Source organism: Chiloscyllium plagiosum, unplaced genomic scaffold (assembly GCF_037043375.1).
Source record: "Chiloscyllium plagiosum isolate Xiang-an unplaced genomic scaffold, Cpla_swu_hap1 HiC_scaffold_24, whole genome shotgun sequence".
In the NCBI taxonomy this organism is placed as follows: Eukaryota; Metazoa; Chordata; class Chondrichthyes; order Orectolobiformes; family Hemiscylliidae; genus Chiloscyllium; species Chiloscyllium plagiosum.
In genome coordinates this window covers 27,336,909-27,356,835 of record NW_028270162.1, presented here as the reverse complement: position 1 = coordinate 27,356,835, position 19,927 = coordinate 27,336,909, and the positions used below count along the sequence as shown (strand labels likewise).

The window sequence follows — 19,927 nt, the reverse complement described above, 5'->3', positions numbered from 1 at the left end:
TTTGTGGCTATTTTATCAAATCACAGAATCTCCACGCTCTGAAGAGTATCCCACTCAGACCCATCCCTTACCATATCCCACTCAGACCCATCCCTTACCATATCCCACTCAGACCCATCCCTTACCATATCCCTGTGACCTGTATTTTCCATGGCAATCCACCTAGCCTACACATTTTTGGTCTGGGGGAGGAAACCGGAGTACCCAGAGGAAACCCATGCAGAAATGGGGAAAATGTGCAAACTTCTCACACAGTTAGAACATAGAACATAGAAGAATACAGCGCAGTACAGGCCCTTTGGCCCTCGATGTTGCGCCGATCCAAGCCCACCTAACCTATACTAACCCACTATCCTCCATATACCTATCCAATGCCTGCTTAAATGCCCATAAAGAGGGAGAGTCCACCACTGCTACTGGCAGGGCATTCCATGAACTTAGGACTCGCTGAGTGAAGAACCTACCCCTAACTTCAGTCCTATATCTACCCCCCCTTAATTTAAAGCTATGCCCCCTTGTAATACCCGACTCCATATGCGGGAAAAGGTTCACACTGTCAACCCTATCTAACCCCCTAATCATCTTGTACACCTCAATCAAGTCACCCCTAAACCTTCTTTTCTCTAATGAAAACAGCCCCAAGTGTCTCAGTCTTTCCTCATACGATCTTCCTTCCATACCAGGCAACATCCTGGTAAACCTCCTCTGCACCCGTTCCAGTGCCTCCACATCCTTCCTATAGTATGGCGACCAAAACTGCACACAATATTCCAGATGCGGCCGCACCAGAGTCTTATACAACTGCATCATGACCTCAGGACTCCGGAACTCAATACCTCTACCAATAAAAGCCAGTACGCCATATGCCTTCCTCACCGCACTATTTACCTGGGTGGCAACTTTCAGAGATCTGTGTACATGGACACCAAGATCCCTCTGCTCATCCACACTACCAAGTATCCGACCATTAGCCCAGTACCCCATCTTTTTGTTATTCTTCCCAAAGTGAATCACCTCACACTTAGCTACATTGAATTCCATTTGCCACCTTTCTGCCCAGCTCTGCAGCTTCTCTATATCCTGCTGTAACCTGCCACATCCTTCCTCACTGTCAACAACTCCTCCGACTTTCGTATCATCCGCAAACTTGCTCACCCAACCTTCTAACCCCTCTTCCAGGTCATTTATAAAAATGACAAACAGCAATGGTCCCAAAACAGATCCTTGCGGAACACTGCTAGTGACGGCACTCCATGAAGAAACTTTGCCATCAACTACTACCCTCTGTCTTCTTCCATCCAGCCAATTCCTAATCCAAACCTCCAACTCACCCTCAATGCCATATCTCCGTATTTTCTGCAGTAGCCTACCATGGGGAACCTTATCAAACGCCTTACTAAAATCCATATATACCACATCTACCGCTTTCCCCTCATCAACCTCCTTCGTCACCTTTTCAAAGAATTCAATAAGGTTTGTGAGGCACGACCTGCCCTTCATAAAACCATGCTGACTATCCTTGATCACATTATTCCTATCCAGATGTGCATAAATCCTATCCCTTACAATTCTCTCTAAGACTTTGCCCACAACAGAAGTGAGACTCACCGGCCTATAGTTACTAGGGTTATCCCTACTCCCCTTCTTGAACAAGGGAACCACATTTGCTATCCTCCAGTCTTCTGGCACTACTCCTGTAGACAAAGAGGACATAAAAATCAAGGCCAATGGCTCTGCAATCTCCTCCCTTGCTTCCCAGAGAATCCTAGGATAAATGCCATCAGGCCCAGGGGACTTATCTATTTTCACCTTTTCCAGGATTTCCAACACCTCTTCTCTACATACCTCAAAGCCATCCATTCTACTTATTTGTGACTCAGTATTCACATCGACGACAATGCCCTGTTCCTGAGTAAATACTGAAGAAAAGTATTCATTCAGTGTCTCCCCAATCTCTTCCGCCTCCACACGCAACTTCCCACTACTATCCTTGACTGGACCTATTCCTACCCTAGTCATTCTTTTATTCCTAACATACCTATAGAAAGCCTTAGGGTTTTCCCTCATCCTACCGACTAAGGACCTTTCATGTCCCCTCCTTGCTGCTCTTAGCTCTAAAGGCTGTAATTGAACCTGGATCCCTGGCCCTTTGAGGCAGCAGTGCTAACCACTGAGCCACTCTGCCGCCCTTGTACATAATTTTTTAAATTCCTGTGAAGTGCTTGGGATATATCATGCTATTTATATAGCATCATTAATGGAGGTTGGTGTTGCTTTTACCCATTCTCAGAATGGAGCATTTGAACATTTCCCATTTGAGTTTTCAGTATGGTTCTGTAAGGTTATTGAAATGTTTGTTCTGTACAGTAAGATGAGGTTTAGACCTGAATTGGCAAAGATGAGTTATATGCAAGTATCCTATAGTTGCTTAATGATGACAACTAACATGGCGATTAGCCACTTGGGCATTGAGCTTGAGGACAATGTCACGAGTGGAATCTTGATGCAGCACAAGGTGGCAAAAGAGGAGAAAATTATGTAGGGAAGGGAAATTTTGGAAAGCTACATGACCTTGTGATGTATTTTCACAAACTTGTATTTAAATGACAAAAGTTGTGAATGTGAGAAGTTGTTCGTTCATCTGGAAAATGTTGCATAATCTTAATGGAGAAAAGCCTTACACACCAGATGTCTTGCCCAAAATATAACACACTTTTGTGTTAAAACTAATTTGCTCTTCGAATGTTCCTTTTGAGCAAAAATGGGAAATGTTTTTCATTACTTTTAAATGTAAAAAGGAGGGGTTAAAACAGCTGTGATTAATTTTGGGCTATGTTCAGGAATGCTAACAGTACATTAGTAAAACTTGAGTGCCATTAGAACCTGAGCAGACTGATGTAAAAGTTACAGCTGTTTAACTTCAGAAAGAGGAGATGCCTTATCATTTTTGTATTAGAATTTGGGTTGTTTTAACTATTTGTTGCTTTAGTGGCATTGGCTTCCGTTCATTTCTCTACATGTTACTTTGTTACCTTTTTTATTGAAATTAATGTTTTATAGGTGGTCGATCTCACTACTTGGAAAATGATGTCCTTAAGTGGTGTTTTTGGCGGTCAACCTTTGACCTCGCAGCATTTTGTACAATGAAAACCTGCATTCTCATAGTTATTTACCTGACAATGGAGTCAATTGCCCTTAAGCAGATTGATGATCTTAACAATTTTAACCTCAAAAGGAAAAGAGAGCTATTGCACCTGATCAGCTTTTTAATCTCTGGACTCTGGGTTGCATATACCATGGCCAAAGGAATTACAATTCTGATAACACAGAGCTATAAAGAGGTAAATATTTTTTGTTTTAGTGTTAATTTGTTAAATCTTGCCTGATAGAACCTGCGCCCAGCACTTTCAAAGTTCCCTAATTAACTGCTTGATATAAAATGCTATATATTTTAGGCAATTGCGAGTGAGAACATGTGAATTTAGGAATGAAAGAAAATGCAAGAATGAAATATCAGTTTGATTTTTCACCCTTTGCTCCATTTACTGAAGAACTTTTCCCTGGAGTGGGGGAACTAGAGGGCATAAATTTAACCTGAAAGAGGAAAGAGTTAAAAGGGACCTAAGGGACAACGTTTTCACGTAGGTGGTGCGTGTATGGAATGAGTTGCCAGAGTGGTGGAAGCTGGTACAATTGCAACATTTAAAAGGCATCTGGATGGATATATGAATAGGAAGGGTTTAGAAGGATATGGGCCAAGTGCTGGCAAATGGACAAGATTAATTTTGGATATCTGATTGGCATAGACTAATTGGACTAAAGGGTCAGTTTCCATACTGTACATCTCTAAGACTCTATGACTCTTTGATCAGATTTTAAGTGTTAACTATGTTGATATCTCCACTGATTCTGCCAAATCTGCTGAGTTTCTTCTACATTTTCTGTTTTTATTGCACTTGGTTCCATGATGAGGAAGGAATTGACCCAGCTCCTTACGCATGCAATCTCTTAAATCAGCATCCCTTTAAATGATTGTCCTTTCTTTTCCATAAATTTTAAGGTGAAGTAAAGCAAAACAATTTGTCATGCTGGTGATTTGCTTTGACTTAACCCATTATGGATTTAAAATTCACCCATCATGAGTCAAACGTAAGTAAAATAGTTCGCGTCATTCTAACAAAAAGCCCAGAAGTTGTTTTTGTTCCTTTTGATTTAATGGATAATATATACAGGGTCTGTCACTTCCCTGCAGCAAGCAGTGGATTAAAACTCAATACCACTGTAGTTTGAATAACAATTTCACCATTAGTCTGCTTTGACTTACCAACATAATGTTTTCTGGCAAAGGAGTGTTTGACTTGGGCTTCTTTGTGTATTATTTTAAATATTACACACTGTGAAATCTGTTCATTAAGCATTGTAACAAGAGACTGTAATATGGAACAGTCAGATTTGGGTTCTTTGGTTCCTGGCTTCATGCAGTCCCTTGATTAAAGGATCATGTGCTTTGAGAGTCTAATTTTTCTTATTCGAACATTCATCTAGAAAGACAAGTTCCATTGTATACTTTCTTCCTATAAAAATTGGATTATTTGTCAAGGTCAAAACGATAAACTATGTCATCTAGACTCTGTAGTTTGTCATTTCTAGCAGGTAACGTTGTTCTGCTTTAAATTATGTTATCACTGTTTCTGGATGGATTTTAAACACATTTAATAGTCTTGTGATTACGTAAACCTAATTTGTATAACAAACTTTCTTTCCCATTGACAGATGCACCTAACTTTCAAGATTGTTTGTATTTCTACCCTGGTCTTCAGCCTGATTGAGTTCCCCTTTTGTGTTTTTTGCAACAGGTAATTGCTTGTTGATTAATCAAATTGCGCTAAGTTAAGAATGAGCAACAATGAAGGAGAAAGTATGTCTGCTTTGAAGTTTTACTACACTAATGACATTGACATGGTTGACAACCCTGTTAAGTACATGCTTTCAATAATTCAATGATATTAAAGTCTATTTTGTTATCTGTTGCAACAGTTACCAGTTCAAATTTTAATCCAATAATTTGAGCATTTTGGTGTGGTTTGAATATACTCTTAAGCAATTGTTTAATGGCAGTAAAAACCGGCAAAGTGATCAAATGAAACTGTTCAACTTTTATTTTTTCTTGGTGTATCCACATGTTGGCAAGTCTGTTATTAATTTTCTATTCTTAATTGTACTTGACAACAATGAAAAACTGAAGAGAGTCAACCTGGTTGCTGTCGCAACATTATAGTTCAGACCAGGTAGATTTCCTTCCCTAAAAAGCACTCATAAACTGGCTGCATTTTTAAAAGCAATTTGGTGGTTTTTGTGGTCACTACCTTTGACACTTTGTCTATTCCAGTCATAATTAAAATAATTTAAGTAGTAATTAACAAGCTGTAATTGTTTGATAAGGTAACAATGTTGATGAGTGCAATGTGGTTGATGGACTTGTGTCAAGTCCACAGCTTATTTTAGTTGTTTTATTTGTGCTGACTAAAAATGGAAAAACAAGAAGACTGTATGAAGAGATTTTAGCATAGAGCATGGAGATTGACCCTTCAGTCCAACTTGTCAATGTCGACCAAGTTTCCCAAACTAAACTAATCCCACTTGCCTGCGTTTGGCCGTATCCCTCAAAACCCTTCCTATTAACTTGGGTACATATAGGTCATGTATTTTAAATGTTTTAACTGTGCCTGCATCTACCACTTATTTTGGCAGTTCATTCCACCCGCTTTGTGAAAAAGTTGCCCCTCAACAGTTTTAAATAAGACTGTTTACTTGAGCATGACAATGAGTTGTGAAAAATGTTGCGCTCTCATGGAACAGTGAGAGCAAAAGCAGACGCCATGGAAACAATGGTTTCCAAACTAAATGGGAATAATTGCATTGATAATGATGTTGTGACTGTCTCCTTACCAGGTAATAATGCTTAATTATGGCTAATGAGAGAGAGAGATGTACCTAGCCTGCAAAGAAAGAGAATTTTTTAAAAATCTGCATGTCTGTCTTGTATAGAGGTACCAGAAAGTCTCCAGTAACAGATGTCTTCCACTCATCATTCTTCACAAATCCCCTGTCGAAGGATGACTAAAACACTTTTAAAGATAGTTAAAGAATATTTTCAACCAGTCAATGAAAGAGAGCACCAGTGTGCAAACAATCTTGTGTCAAAAAACTACAAGGAATTGGAGGAAACTGAGAGAAATGACTCAAGCTCTTGTGGTCTAGACCAGTACTATTGAACTGTATTTCCCCGGTTCCTCTTAGTATTTCTATCCTTAATATTTATCTTATCTTTGTGTGTTGAAGGAGGGAATTTAGGAACAGATATAACTCTACAATTTAAATTCTAAGTTAACAATTGACATTTCCGAATTGATATTGCCATTGATTAAAGACAATTTATTTGTCATTACGTTATTTCCTTATCCAGTACAGAAACCTGATGAATGTTTTCTTTAAGCTCATTAGTCAGATAAATTGAGCATACTTTGACTAAATATTTTCACTTTTGTGACAATTATGGGAATAATGAGGCTTGATTCCAGCACACTTCTCCAGTAAGTTGTGACAGTTCCATAGATGTTTGATACAATACTATACACTTGGGAGAGAAGTTATAGTCATGGAATAGACATCACAATGCACATACAAAATTGGCTGACGGACAGAAAACATTGGTTAATAGATATTTTTCAGCCTGGAGGATGTTTCTCCTCAGGGAATTGCCCAGGGGTTAGTATTGAAGCCCTTCATTTTCCTGGTGTATATTAATGATCTAGATCTTACTGTACAATAGCAATTTTAAAGTTTGCAAACAATACAAAAATTGAGTACATTCGAAATGAAGGACCGTGGTGTGTAGGACTTAAAACAACATTTAACACATTGGTGGAGAAGCAGATTAAGTTCATTGTGGAGAATTCTACTACAAATAATGTGGAGAGACAGTAGAAAATGAAAGGGGCAATTCTAAATGGTGTGCAGCATGTATATGTACGTAAGTGTTTAATGCCAGCAGGGCATATATTGCTGTTAATGTAGTATTTGACACTTGATAACTAAGTCCAAAGAGCAGGGAGGTTATGCTGAACTTGTATTAAATGCCAGTTAATATTTCTTGGGGTATTTATGTACAGTCTAAATACCACAGTGCAGAAATACATCGAAGAGAATGTAGAAGAGATTTACAAGAATGGTTCCAGGGATGAGAAAGTTCAATTTTGAGGATGCAGTGGGGAAATTGTGACATCCTCTTGTAGAGGAGAAGGCTAAAAAGAGATGAGATGGATATTTTAAAAATCATGAATGGTCTGGACAGAATAGATAGGTTCCCTCTCACAAATGGATCGAGAACCAAAGGGGACTAATTTAGTGTTTTTACAAAACCATCAACTGCTTTTTCACACTTTGTTTTTCAGTGGTTATTGAAGCATACAAGAGGGCGTTGGAGGATTGTTTATGTTGAAACAACTATTCAGGGTTGTGGAGAAAAGATGGGAAATGGGCACTACGTTAAAATCTTCCAAACACCAATGCATATGTGATGGTTCAAATGGCCTCTTGTATCAAACAATTCTGTGATTCTTTGAAGTTAATATTAAAACATTAACTTGTATATAGACAATTTATTTAGATGAACTAGACTAAGTCATTTTCCTTGATTAATTACTAGGTTGTGGATTAAAATTTCAATCTGGGATTTGGATGCAGCCTGGACTGACATACAGTGCAGTGTTAAAGGAATACTATGTTGTTCTTTGCTAAACTTTGAAGGCACTACATTACTTTGAAGAAAATCTTGCAATGTTCTTCTCCTTCAACCTCCTTTCCGCACCAAAAATCACTAACTATTCTGATTTCTCCTTGATATTTGTGAGATATTGCTGTGTATAAAATGTCTGCTGACAGTGAAATTGGAAAAAAAGTAGCTTCTTGTCAGATTAACTCATTGTACATGGAGATTTGCAGACAATTTTAGAGAAATGCTAATGTGTGTAAGTGCAAATTTGCTTTTTTCACTTAATTCTGAAATGGTTCTAATTATGATTTATTTTGATAATCAGTTTTAAGAATCACAGCATCAGGCAGTTATAAAATGATCACTCCATATGCTCATTGTGTCTGTGGGATCAAGAGCTATTTATGACTCCAGTGTTAATAGTTAGGTGTTGTCAGTCCTTATTGCTGGCAAGTTATGCTTTAATACTTCCTGCCTTAGGTTCCTGAGAAGGCTTCAAATCTTTCGTATTGTGCATAGCATTGATGAAGATACTGAGAAAAAGAATAAAGCTGATCTTAAGCGCCTCTTTTCTTTGGCTAAAGATGTGAGTATTATTTATGTTAATGCGTTATTAATGGACAGTTTCATTTCAAGGACTGGAATTTATTTAAGGTTATGTATCTGACATGTATTTCTAATTCTCATATCTGCAGTAGTTGAAAGATAATACAGTTTTATAGCTTGCAACTAGCAGGCTTTAAGGAACTTCCAACTTCAGTATTTAGAGAAAAATTCACTTTGAATTAAGAGCATGATTTGACAGGTATGAATTTTACACCGTAATTTTTACTCTTGCTGTGTTCAGCATGCAGTGCGTCTCATGCATTTGGACTTGGTAAGAGAGACAATTAAAATCCTGATTTCTAAGCGTAATTATTCACTTGACTAGAATAATTGTGCTTAAAATGTCAAGAGAATGAATTTTGAACGATTTGTCTGCTTTGACCAAGGTAGCAATCCCATAGAATATCCATGTAAGCCATGAAAAAATATTTTTCCAGAATTGCTATAGATCTTATCATATGGTGAGCAAGCAGGAGACCCATATCAGGGATTTACCCCATGTGTGTTTACCAGCCTTCAAACTTTCTTCTGTGTATTGAAGTGCCATTCCAAGTGCCAGCTCCTCTGCTTCCACTTGTATTTATTTAATTTACCACAATTGAAATTTCAGCTATAAAAATAAGCAAAATTATCAACATTAATAGAATTCTGACCAAATGTTATGCAAAACTATAACCAACTACAGAAAAACTGGAGTCGGCTGTACAGATCCCTCACCTTTTGGTTTTTTACTAGATTAAAAATTGAATTCAAACAGTTAAAGTTTAAGAAGAATGTTGCAGGGAGTAATTTTGGTTAAAAACATACTTTTAAAGTGAACTCGGTGCTAATCAGAAACACCTGTGCAGAAGAGTAGATTTAGCATAGGAGTTTTGGCAAATTGATTATCATGATTTAACCTTGCTTGTCAAAAAACCAAACAGTTGGAAGGTTAGTAATCAGAAGCTACTTTTTTTATGGTGTGCTGTATGTAACCTTTGCCTCCATTTCACTGAAGGGGTAAAATCTTCCATGCACGCTCAAATGTGGTGAGATATGTCCACTGGCATTTCAAAGGCCCTGGTATATCATCATCATCTAATCAGACTGTTCACGAAGCACCTACAGGTCTTCATCTGAAATAAAGTTCCTGGAGTTGAAATGGTCATGGGGGAGGTCCCATCCGTTCAGCTGCTGACCAATCAAAGGTCAAGTCTTGCATTCAGCAGTGCCACATTGGAAGATATGACTTAAAGCTTAAAGTGGAAATGAATTGTGGCGATGGGATATTCTGTGGTTGGGTGTTTTAGGCAGTGGGATTCTGAAGCAGGCTTGGAAGCAGGAACAGAGGGGTGACTTTCAGCAGAAATTCCCTTGCTGCATCCATGCCCTGAATCTCGCAAAAATTAAAACAGAGGGACTGTTTTCAATTCGCAGGTAGCCTGCACTAATTAACCAGTCTAGTGGGCTGGCTATTATATAGTCCCACCTGAGATGGGAGCAGACCCTGACGTGGTCTTTAATGGCTTAAGGTCTTTAATTCATGGCAAGATAGTAAACTTCATGTGTATTTTCACCCAGAACGTATTTCTTGTGGAGGCAGGATTCTGGTTCGCCACTATCTCGTGTAATTAAGTTGCTTTCCTGTCTACAGGCCTACTGCCTCCTGGACGGAAAGATTCTGCCCAAGGTGCGGAGTGTGCAAATTAACCTACATGAAAATGTTTCAGGATAGCTTGAAACTATCCTGAACAAAGGGCAGATAGTTTCTTGTCTGCTAGTTCAAGTTTTGGCCAGCAAAATATCATGTGGCCTCCTTAATGGGCACTTTGGAGTTATTTAGTCAAAATTAGCTGCTTAATGATTCCCAAGTCACCATTTTTGGCACAAGCTTCATTTCTTTTACAAGATGGTACTTTGTGCGAAACATAAGTCCCCAATTTTGGCCACTTTTAGTTCTCCCTTAAAATATTGGGGGTAAATTGGATCCTAAATGACTTTATGACTATTATGTTTTGTAGCATTTGGAACTTTCCATTACTAAAGCAATCAAAATTAGCTAATTAGTTTCAATATCTCTTCTCTACCTATAACCCAAGGCTACAGTCAACTATCCTTAATTTAGGAAATGTTAAAATATTGTTTTACAGTATTACAAGTAGAGATTGTTACACATTCTAAATTTTGACATTTGGAATACATTTTTTCTGTTCAAAAGGAAATACTCCTTTGCGTTGGTGGGATGCTGGCACTAGTGGTCTCCTGTCTTTCGCAGATAGTGGCTCCATTTTTCTTTGGCAAGGTCATTGACACTGTTATGGAATCAATGGGTATGTGAATCCTTTTCCTACTTAGTTAAGCACTGTTTTCATAGAAATACAACATTGGAATCTGCAATTAAGATGATTTGTTTAAAAGTAACATTGAGGACTAACTTCTGATAAAGATGCTGTTGATTTTGAAAATTGGAACAAAAATGTTACTGTGTTCCAGTATTTCTAGTTGAAAATCTCAACACCCACTAATATCATTTATTGTAGCCGTTGCTCCCGATGCAGTCTCCTCTACATTGGGGAGACTGGACGCCTCCTAGCAGAGCGCTTTAGGGAACATCTCCGGGACACTCACACCAATCAACCACACCGCCCTGTGGCCCAACGTTTCAACTCCCCCTCCCACTCTGCCGAGGACATGGAGGTCCTGGGCCTCCCTCACCACCAGACACCTGGAGGAAGAACGCCTCATCTTCCGCCTCGGAACACTTCAACCCCAGGGCATCAATGTGGACTTCAACAGTTTCCTCATTTCCCCTTCCCCCACCTCACCCCAGTTCCAAACTTCCAGCTCAGCACTGTCCCCATGACTTGTCCTACCTGCCTATCTCCTTTTTCACCTATCCACTCCACCCTCCTCCCTGACCTATCACCTTCATCCCCTCCCCCACTCACCTATTGTACTGTATGCTACTTTCTCCCCACCCCCACCCTCCTCTAGCTTATCTCTCCGCGCTTCAGGCTCTCTGCCTTTATTCCTGATGAAGGGCTTTTGCCCGAAACTTCGATTTTGCTGCTCCTCGGATGCTGCCTGAACTACTGTGCTCTTCCAGTACCACTAATCCAGAACCAGGTTGTAATCCAACAGGTTTATTTGGAAGTACTAGCTTTGGGAATGCTGCTCCTTCTTCATAAGCAGCTGTGGAGCAGGATCATAAGACAGATTTATAGTAAAAGATTACAGTGCATGAAACTTCGAAATAAACCTGTTGAACAACAACGTGGCGTTGAGATTTTTTTTAACCTTGTCCATGCCAGTCCAACGCCGGCACCTCTGCACCAGTATTTCTAGAATAAAGTGCAGCATACAAATCTATCCACCAGAGGGTGCATTGATGCTGTTTTCAACATGCATTAAACAACCAAACCATCTCGGAAATAACAAGGTTTATGCTAGGTTGTAGTTTGTCAAACTGAGCCTTTGATCAAGGAACTGAAGCTACTACTGTGTGTGCTGGTAATTGTATTACCCATTCACATTGATGATACATTGGTATTCATAATATGTTTATAAAGATCTGAGGAATGAAACATGCCTGTGCTTCTACTAAACCAAGTGGCTTGAGTACCCAATGATTTTTCCTGCCTTGAAGTTTCTAAGAGTTTTTATATTTCGAGCTGTCTGTAACTGAGAAGATTTCTACTAATTTTTAGTAGGCTTTCTTTAATTGAGCCATGACTTAATTTAAAAATAATTACCTGACTACTTTTTCTGTGACCAATTTCAACATCACTTAACATTCCTATTTCTTAAAATTGAGGGTGTTATTTGAGTGGTTTCCTGTCAAAAGAAGTTTCTCTGTGCTGCTGCAAATGTTTCCAATATAATGCAATTGTTTTTGCTGATTACCTGTAACAAGATTTATTAAAATTTGACCTATTTTTAAATTCTTGTTATCTCAATTAGCAAGAGAGTGCAATTGGTGATATCACAGTTGAAGCCAAGCTAGTGAACTAATTGTGAAGGACCTAAGCTAAGACTGTAACTAAAATAATTTGGATTACTTGGAAGTGACTGCCAATTCACCCCGCTCTCGCCTGACACATATATGTATTTAAGTGTATTCAAGTGAATTTAGTAAATTTGGTTTATATTTTAGTTGGACAGCAATCAATGCCATTAGAATTGATGTGTGATTGTGATTAAGTGAAAGACTGATTTGAACTAAAGGCTTAGGAGTTTGTGGTGCTTTATGAAGATTGCAGTGGCCCACTTTCATTGTTTTAATCCCTTCTGTTCAAAGCTTTTGCTCTTGCCCACTTCATCTTATTGATCAATTTTGTTGAATGTTCCTGTTCACTTTAAAGCATTACCTTTAGCAAAACATAACCTCTAGAACTCTACAATTCCTGTCTTTGCCATATATGTCTTGATTCATATTCACTTAGTCCTTGTGCCTAGCAATTTGGCTTCTTACTTCCAAATTTCTTTAAAGTCATGTTGAGGTTTTCTTGGATAACCCCCACATGCCTTGACTGCTTGATCATCTTATTACTTGAGGCCTGCCTTAGTGATTCTTTTATAATTACTCTTCTATTCTGCCTTTAAAATAAAATATCTCAAAATGTCTTCAAGTGCTTACCTGCACTAGGCCTGCTCATTTTCTGCTCAGTATTTACCTCTTCCCCATGTAAATGTGTTTCTGTTGCAGTTGAAATCTGTATAATGAGTAACAGTACCTGACTCTTATGATCTGTCTGTTCTGAGATGCTGCATAGAAGAGGATATAAAGACATCTGTTTATCAGCGTATTATTTTAATTCAGATTTTTGTCTCCTCTTTCTTGCTTACTGTACCTATTTCTTGCTTTTCTGACATTAGTATCGTCTAAGCTATGACAAATTTCTGCTTTCACTTTTAGTAAATAACATTTTAATGCGTGCTAATCATTCTTCCCGCCACTAGTGACCCATGTATCTGAAAATGTCTATGACTTTCATCCATTCCTACAACCAAACTATAAGATAAAACCTTGGCCAAGGTTAGCTTGAGGAAATGTTATGGCTGATTCGCTAATATGTTGAAAGCCATCCCAAAGGCAAAGTACAGGGTAAGAATTGTACTTCCTAGCATGCCTGTTTTGTCTTCTATTTTGCTCTTCATCTCCACAATTCTCCAAGTTGCTCTTTCAAGGCATTTAGTGTTGATGCATATTTCTGAAACTAGTCAGGCTAGTCTTTACAATAAAGCACAGTCCTGGAACTTCTAAAATTGAACCTATGACTTGACGTTTCCAGGCACTCGACCTAATTATGACAAGTGAACTCTGAACTGTTAGCCCAGCTTTATTCCTTGATTTTGAAGCGAAGCACGTCATAATGATAGCTGCACTTCTTGACTTAAAATGCCATAGACCAACTTTCCCATTAATAACCTTCATTACTGGAAGGAATAGGACCAATAGTGCCTGGTATAGGTGCAGCATCATTGGATGCTCAAGTTCTTGAGGTGAGGAGATTATTAAGGCTTCTTAGTTATTGCTATGATATACTTTATCTACACTTACCAATAATGCTCTGCACATTCGTAATACAGCAAAGGAGGTTTAGAGGGATGGATATGGGGAGCAAGGAAATGATAGAGAAGTTAGACAGATATTTTGCACCAGTCATTATGGTGGAAGATATTTCAAACATCCCATTGATACTAAAGATGCGGAGGTGGAATTAAATACTATCACTAGAGAGAATAGGGCTAATGACAGATAAGTCACCTGGCCCTAATGGCTTGCCTCCCAGGGCCCCAAAAGAAGTAGTTATAGAGATAATGGGGGCATTGGTTGCAATTTTCCAAAAATTCTTCCGTTCTGGAGAAGTATCAGAGGATTGGAAAACTGCCAATTAAAAAAGGAAGGGGGGCAAAACAAAGGATTTAGCAATAGGTAATTAGCCTATTATCAATTGATGGAAAGTATTGGAATCAGTTATTAAGGAAGTAATAGCTGAACATTTGGAAAATCACAATCAAGCAGTGCCAGCATGGTTTTTTTTTAAATTAGATTCCCTACAGTATGGAAACAGGCCCTTCTGCCCAACAAGTCTTCACTGGCTGTCCGAAGACTAATCCGCCCACCCATTCCCCTACCCTATATTTACACCTGACTAATGCACCTAACACTATGGGCAATTTAGCATGGCCAATTCACCTGACCTGCACATCTTTGTATTGTGGGAGGAAACCTACGCAGACACTGAGAACGTGCAAACTCCACATAGACAGTCGCCTGAGGCTAGAATTGAACGCAGGTGCCTGGTACTGTGAGGCAACAGTGCTAACCACTGAGCCACCGTGCCGCTTCATGAAGGGAAATTGGCAGCTCAGTTTATTAGACGTTTCCAAGGTAGTCTCAACCAGAGTAGATAGAAGGGAGCTAGTAATGTCTCATCGCCTTCGCAGCCTGAGATGCATCCTGGATGTCTTGTGGACTGACTGAGACACCAACAGTGAAGTCTTGGCCTGCGCACAGATACCTCCAACAATGTTGTCTCTGCTGGCTGGGCTACATACACCGCATGACAGGTGGTAGGACCCCTAAAGATCTGCTGTACAGGAACTGGCCTCTGGCAAGAGAGCATAAGGGCGGCCTCATCTTCATTTCAAAGATGCCTGAAAGAGAGGCATGAAGTCACTGAACATGTCGAGAGGTGGGAGGACATTGCCAGTGATCGCTCTTGTTGGAGGCTGGAATTACGCAGAGATCTAAAAGGAGGAGAATTGAAACTGAAGCTTGCTGCTGAAGAAAAGCGCACCCGCCGAAACAAACAGTACCAAGACAACCCCGGAGAACAGCGCCTTCAAGTGCAGTCGCTGCAGCTGAGCCTGTCGCTCCAGTGTGGACCCCTACAGCCACAACAGACGCTGCTCTACCAACAAAGACTGAAGCAAGACTTCCCATGCGCAGAAACTTGGTCGCGCAAGACAAATGGATGCAACCACCAGTATTGTATTTGAACTTCCAGAAAGCATTCAACATGGTGGTACCTTGCAAAAGATTAAGTCATTAAATAAGAGCCCATAGTAGTACATAGGCATGGATAGAGAATTGCTAATGGGCAGGAAACAGTAAGTGGGGATAAAGGGTTATTTTTCAGGTTGGTAACCTGTAACCAGTGGGTTTCCACAGTGACCAGTGCTGGGGCTGCAACTGTTTGCAATAATTATTAATGATTTGAAGGAAGGAAGCAAGTGTATTGTAACAAAATTTTCAGATGACAAAAATAGAAAGAAATGCAGGTTGCAAGAGGTATTTAAGCAGTTTTTCAGAAGTACTAATAAGTTAAGTGGCAAAGATTAACAGATGAAGTACAATATGAAAAAATGAGGTTAATTTTGGAAAAGAGAACAAAATACTATTTAAAGGGAGAAAAAATGAATAATTCTGCAACTCAAAGGGACTTGTTCACAAAACAGAATGCTAGCACACGTGTAATAGGTAATCAGGAAGGCGAAGGAATGTTGGCCTTTTCTTTTCCCCAAGGGGTTTGATGATTTAGAGTAAGGAAGTCTTATTTGCAATTTGTTCAAGTTGGTGAGACCACATCTGGAGTACTGTGAGCAGTTTTGGCCCACAATTGAGAAGAGAGATAATTTCATTTGAGGTTCAGAGAACGTCCACTAAGCTGATTCCTGGTATAGAAGAACTTTTTTCTTTATTCGTTTAGAGGATGAGGGCTTTACTGGCTAGGCAGCATTATTGCCCATTCCTAATTGCCCAGAGGGCAGTTAAAGTCAACCCAGCTGTGGGTCTGGATTTCCATGTAGGCCAGATCAGGTAAGGATGGCAGGTTCCTTCCATAAAGGACTTTAGTGAACCAGATAGGTTTTTCTGACAATCAACAATGGATTCATGGTCATCATTAGATTCTTAATTCCATATATTTATTAAATTCAAATTCCACCAACGTTTTGGGGTGGGATTCGGGCCCAGGTTTCCAGAATGTTATCTGACCTCTGGATTAACTGTCGAGCAACAATGCCACTAGGCCATTGCCTTCTGCTTTATGAACAAAGGTTAAATAGGTTGGAACTTCACTCACTAGAGTATAAAAGAATGCAACATATAGGATTCTTAAGGGACTTGACTGTGTAAATATTGAGGATGTTTCCTCTCGTGGGACTAGGATCAAAGGGCATAGTCTCAGGATAAAGGGTGCAAATTTAAGACTGAGATGAGGAGGAATTTCTTAAAGTTGAGTGCTTTTGCAACATCTTTCTACAGAGAGCTGTAGGGGCAGAGTCCTTGTATATATTTTGAGGCTGAGATAAATTCTTGATCAATAGAGGAATTGAGGATTATGAAGGAAGTAAAAAAGTGTGGTGCTGGAAAAGCACAGGAGGTCAGGCAGCATCCGAGGAAAAGGAGAGTTGGCATTTTGAGCATAAGCCCTTCATAGGAATGTATGGGTTGGTGGGGGGGAGGTGCTGAGAGATCATTGTGGGGGGTGTGAGGTGGGGGAAGGGAGCTGTGAAGGTGATAGGTAGATGCGGGGGTGGGGGGTTTAGGTAGCTGTGAAGATGATAGGTAGATGCGGAGGTGGGGGGTGATTGTGATGTATCAGAGTGGGGCGAATGAGTAGAAAGAAAGATGGACAGGTCAAGAGGGTGGTGCCGAGTTTAAGGGTTGGATCTTGGATGAGGTAGGGGAAGGGGAGATTTGGAAACTAGTGATGTTGATGCTGTATAGTTGAAGGGTCCCAAGGCGGAAGATGAGGTTTTCTTCCTCCAGACGCTGAGTGGTTTGGATTTGGCAGTGGAGGAGGCCCAAGACGTGCATGTCCTTGAAGTGGGAGGGGGAGTTGAAGTGGTCAGCCACAGGCCGGTGGGGTTGTTTGGTGCATGTGTCCCAGAGATGTTCCTTGAAATGTTCTACAAGTTGGCATCCTGCCTGTCCAATGTAGAGGAGACCACGTCGAGAGCAATGGATGCAGTAGATGAGGTGTTTCGGTATGCAGAAAATCTCTGCCAGATGTGAGAAAATCCTTTGGAGCCTTTGGAGGTGAGGCAGGAGGTGTGGGTGCAGGTTTTGCACTTCTTGCAGCTACAAGGGAAAGTGCTGTGTACGGAGGGTGGGTAGGTGGGAGGTGTGGAGCTAACGAGGGAGTCACTGAGGGAATGGTCTCTGCGGAGCATAGATAGGGGTGGAGAGGGCAATACATCTCTGGTTGTGGGGTCTGCTATATAGGTGTTGGAAATGGCTGAGGGTATAGCATGTATCCAGAGACTAGTGGGGTGGAACATGAGGACCGGGGGGTTCTATCCTTGCAATTGGAGGGGTGGAGCTAGTGGGCGGAAGTGCAGGAGTGGAGGAGGTGCGGTGGAGGGCATTGCTGATCACATGGGAGGGGAAATGGTGCCCCTTGAAGTGGAGATGGGGGCTGAGAGTGTAGTCCAGGTAGCTGTGGGAGTCAGTGGCTTTGAAGTAGATGTCTGTGTTGAATCGGTCTCTATAGATGGAGATGGAGAGATCCAGGAAGGGGAGGGTGGTATCCAAGATGGTCCAGGTGAACTTGAAGTTAGGGTGGAAGGTGTTAGTGAAGTTGATGAACTGTTCAACCTTCATGTGGCGCATGACGTGGTGCCAATAAAGTCATCGCTGTAGTGGAGAAAAAGGTGGGGGATACTGCTAGGTAACTGCAGAAGATGGACTGCTCCACATAGCCTACAAAGAGGCAGGCATAGCTGGTGCCCATGTGGTGCCAAGGCTATCCCTTTAGTCTGAAGAAAGTAGGAGGAATCGAGGGAGAAATTGTTGATGGTGAGGAACAGTTCTGCCAATCAAATTAGAGTGTCGATGGAATCTCTTTTTAAAGTTAAAATGGGGTAATGAAGTGTGTCATGGTGGTAGTTCTGCTTAGTGACAAGTCAAGTAGCTTGATTGCTTTGGGGAGATGGAAACCTAGGATGAGACGATGGAAGTGATGCATGAAATGTTCACACCTGAAATCAAGGCACGAGTAAATGACTGTACTTATGGTCTCCAAGTTTGAGCCCAAATGAAACAGAATGATCTCTGAAGCAGTCAAAAGCTGCAGCTGATGTGGTCTGCAAAGAAAAGAGGATTTTCCTTTCAATGACCACTGAATAATATGACTCTGTGAAACAGGAAGATGTAAAGCCATGTGAGGTTGGAAGCTCATCTCGTGATCAAATGTGATGCTATGGTAGTGAACAAAGTAGTTTTATCTCAGTCTTTTACTAGGGAATGGAGTTTGGAATGGGAGCAAGCGCAGTGGCGTCAGACTTCGCGTTATTAAATTGGAGGTGATTTAGTTGTAGAACAGAATTGGGAAACACGTAAAAGCGAATACGGTTCCTTTGGAGTATGTTGCTCAGCAGCAGCACCTTAATGAAAAGTTAGTGAGGTGACAGACCTTAGGGAACACAGGTAATGATGCGAGGTCAGGAGGAGAAGACCTTGCAGTGATCTGAAACACCGATTAGCTAAATTAGAATAGTGACTATCATCCTGCCCAGCAGGTTGACAGTGGAGAGGCATGAGGAGGGCTTAGGCAGTGTACATCAGGGCCCAATAATTAGGGCCTGGGATTCACTTTACTTGAGTTGGGGCCAGGGTGGAGTAAGGGGTGTGCCCACACGAGGATGAACACAGGGCTCATAATTTCTTTCCCTGTTCCTGGGAATTGAGGGAGGATGTTGTAGTCAACCATGTCAAAGGCTGTAGACAGGTTCAGGAAGTTGACAAAGTTTTGTGATTTTGACGTAAAACTGTTTTGGTACAGTATCAGAAACAGAAATTTGCAAATCGGTAGTTCTGATACTGTGCCCCATGTTATGCAGCATTGAGCACAGCAGCCTTCAAATCACCATGCTTAATGCCAAGGACAATTTGCTTGTTTCAATCTTTTTGAAGAAGATACTAAATGAATATTTTGCATCAGTATTTACTGTGGAAAAAGATATGGAAGATATAGACTGTAGGAAAATAGATGGTGACATCTTGCAAAATATCCAGATTACAGAGGAGGAAGTGCTGGATGTCTTGAAACGGTTAAAGGTGGATAAATCCCCAGGACCTGATCGGGTGTACCCGAGAACTCTGTGGGAAGCTACAGAAGTGATTGCTGGGCCTCTTGCTGAGATATTTGTATCATCGATAGTCACAGGTGAGGTGCCGGAAGACTGGAGGTTGGCAAACGTGGTGCCACTGTTTAAGAAGGGTGGTAAAGACAAGCCAGGGAACTATGTACCAGTGAGCCTGACCTCCGTGGTGGGCAAGTTGTTGGAGGGAATCCTGAGGGACAGGGTGTACATGTATTTGGAAAGGCAAGGAATGATTAGGGATAGTCAACATGGCTTTGTGCATGGGAAATCATGTCTCACAAACTTGATTGAGTTTTTTGAAGAAGTAACAAAGAAGATTGAGGGCAGAGCAGTAGATGTGATCTATATGGACTTCAGTAAGGCGTTCGACAAGGTTCCCCATGGGAGACTGGTTAGCAAGGTTAGATCTCATGGACTACAGGGAGAACTAGCCATTTGGATACAGAACTGGCT

At 40.6% G+C, this 19,927-nt stretch overlaps 1 protein-coding gene across 1 annotated transcript in view; it reads left to right on the top strand.

The window, feature by feature from the left end:
* The window catches only part of LOC122562633 (uncharacterized), a 244,370-nt gene that overhangs the window by 62,935 nt on the left and 161,508 nt on the right, over positions 1 to 19,927 (top strand). Inside the window, exons 3-6 of the mRNA XM_088000000.1 lie at positions 3,061 to 3,341; positions 4,774 to 4,856; positions 8,255 to 8,360; positions 10,578 to 10,689. Coding sequence (XP_087856126.1) covers positions 3,061 to 3,341; positions 4,774 to 4,856; positions 8,255 to 8,360; positions 10,578 to 10,689 — 582 coding nt within the window. The remainder of the gene's footprint in view (positions 1 to 3,060; positions 3,342 to 4,773; positions 4,857 to 8,254; positions 8,361 to 10,577; positions 10,690 to 19,927) is intronic.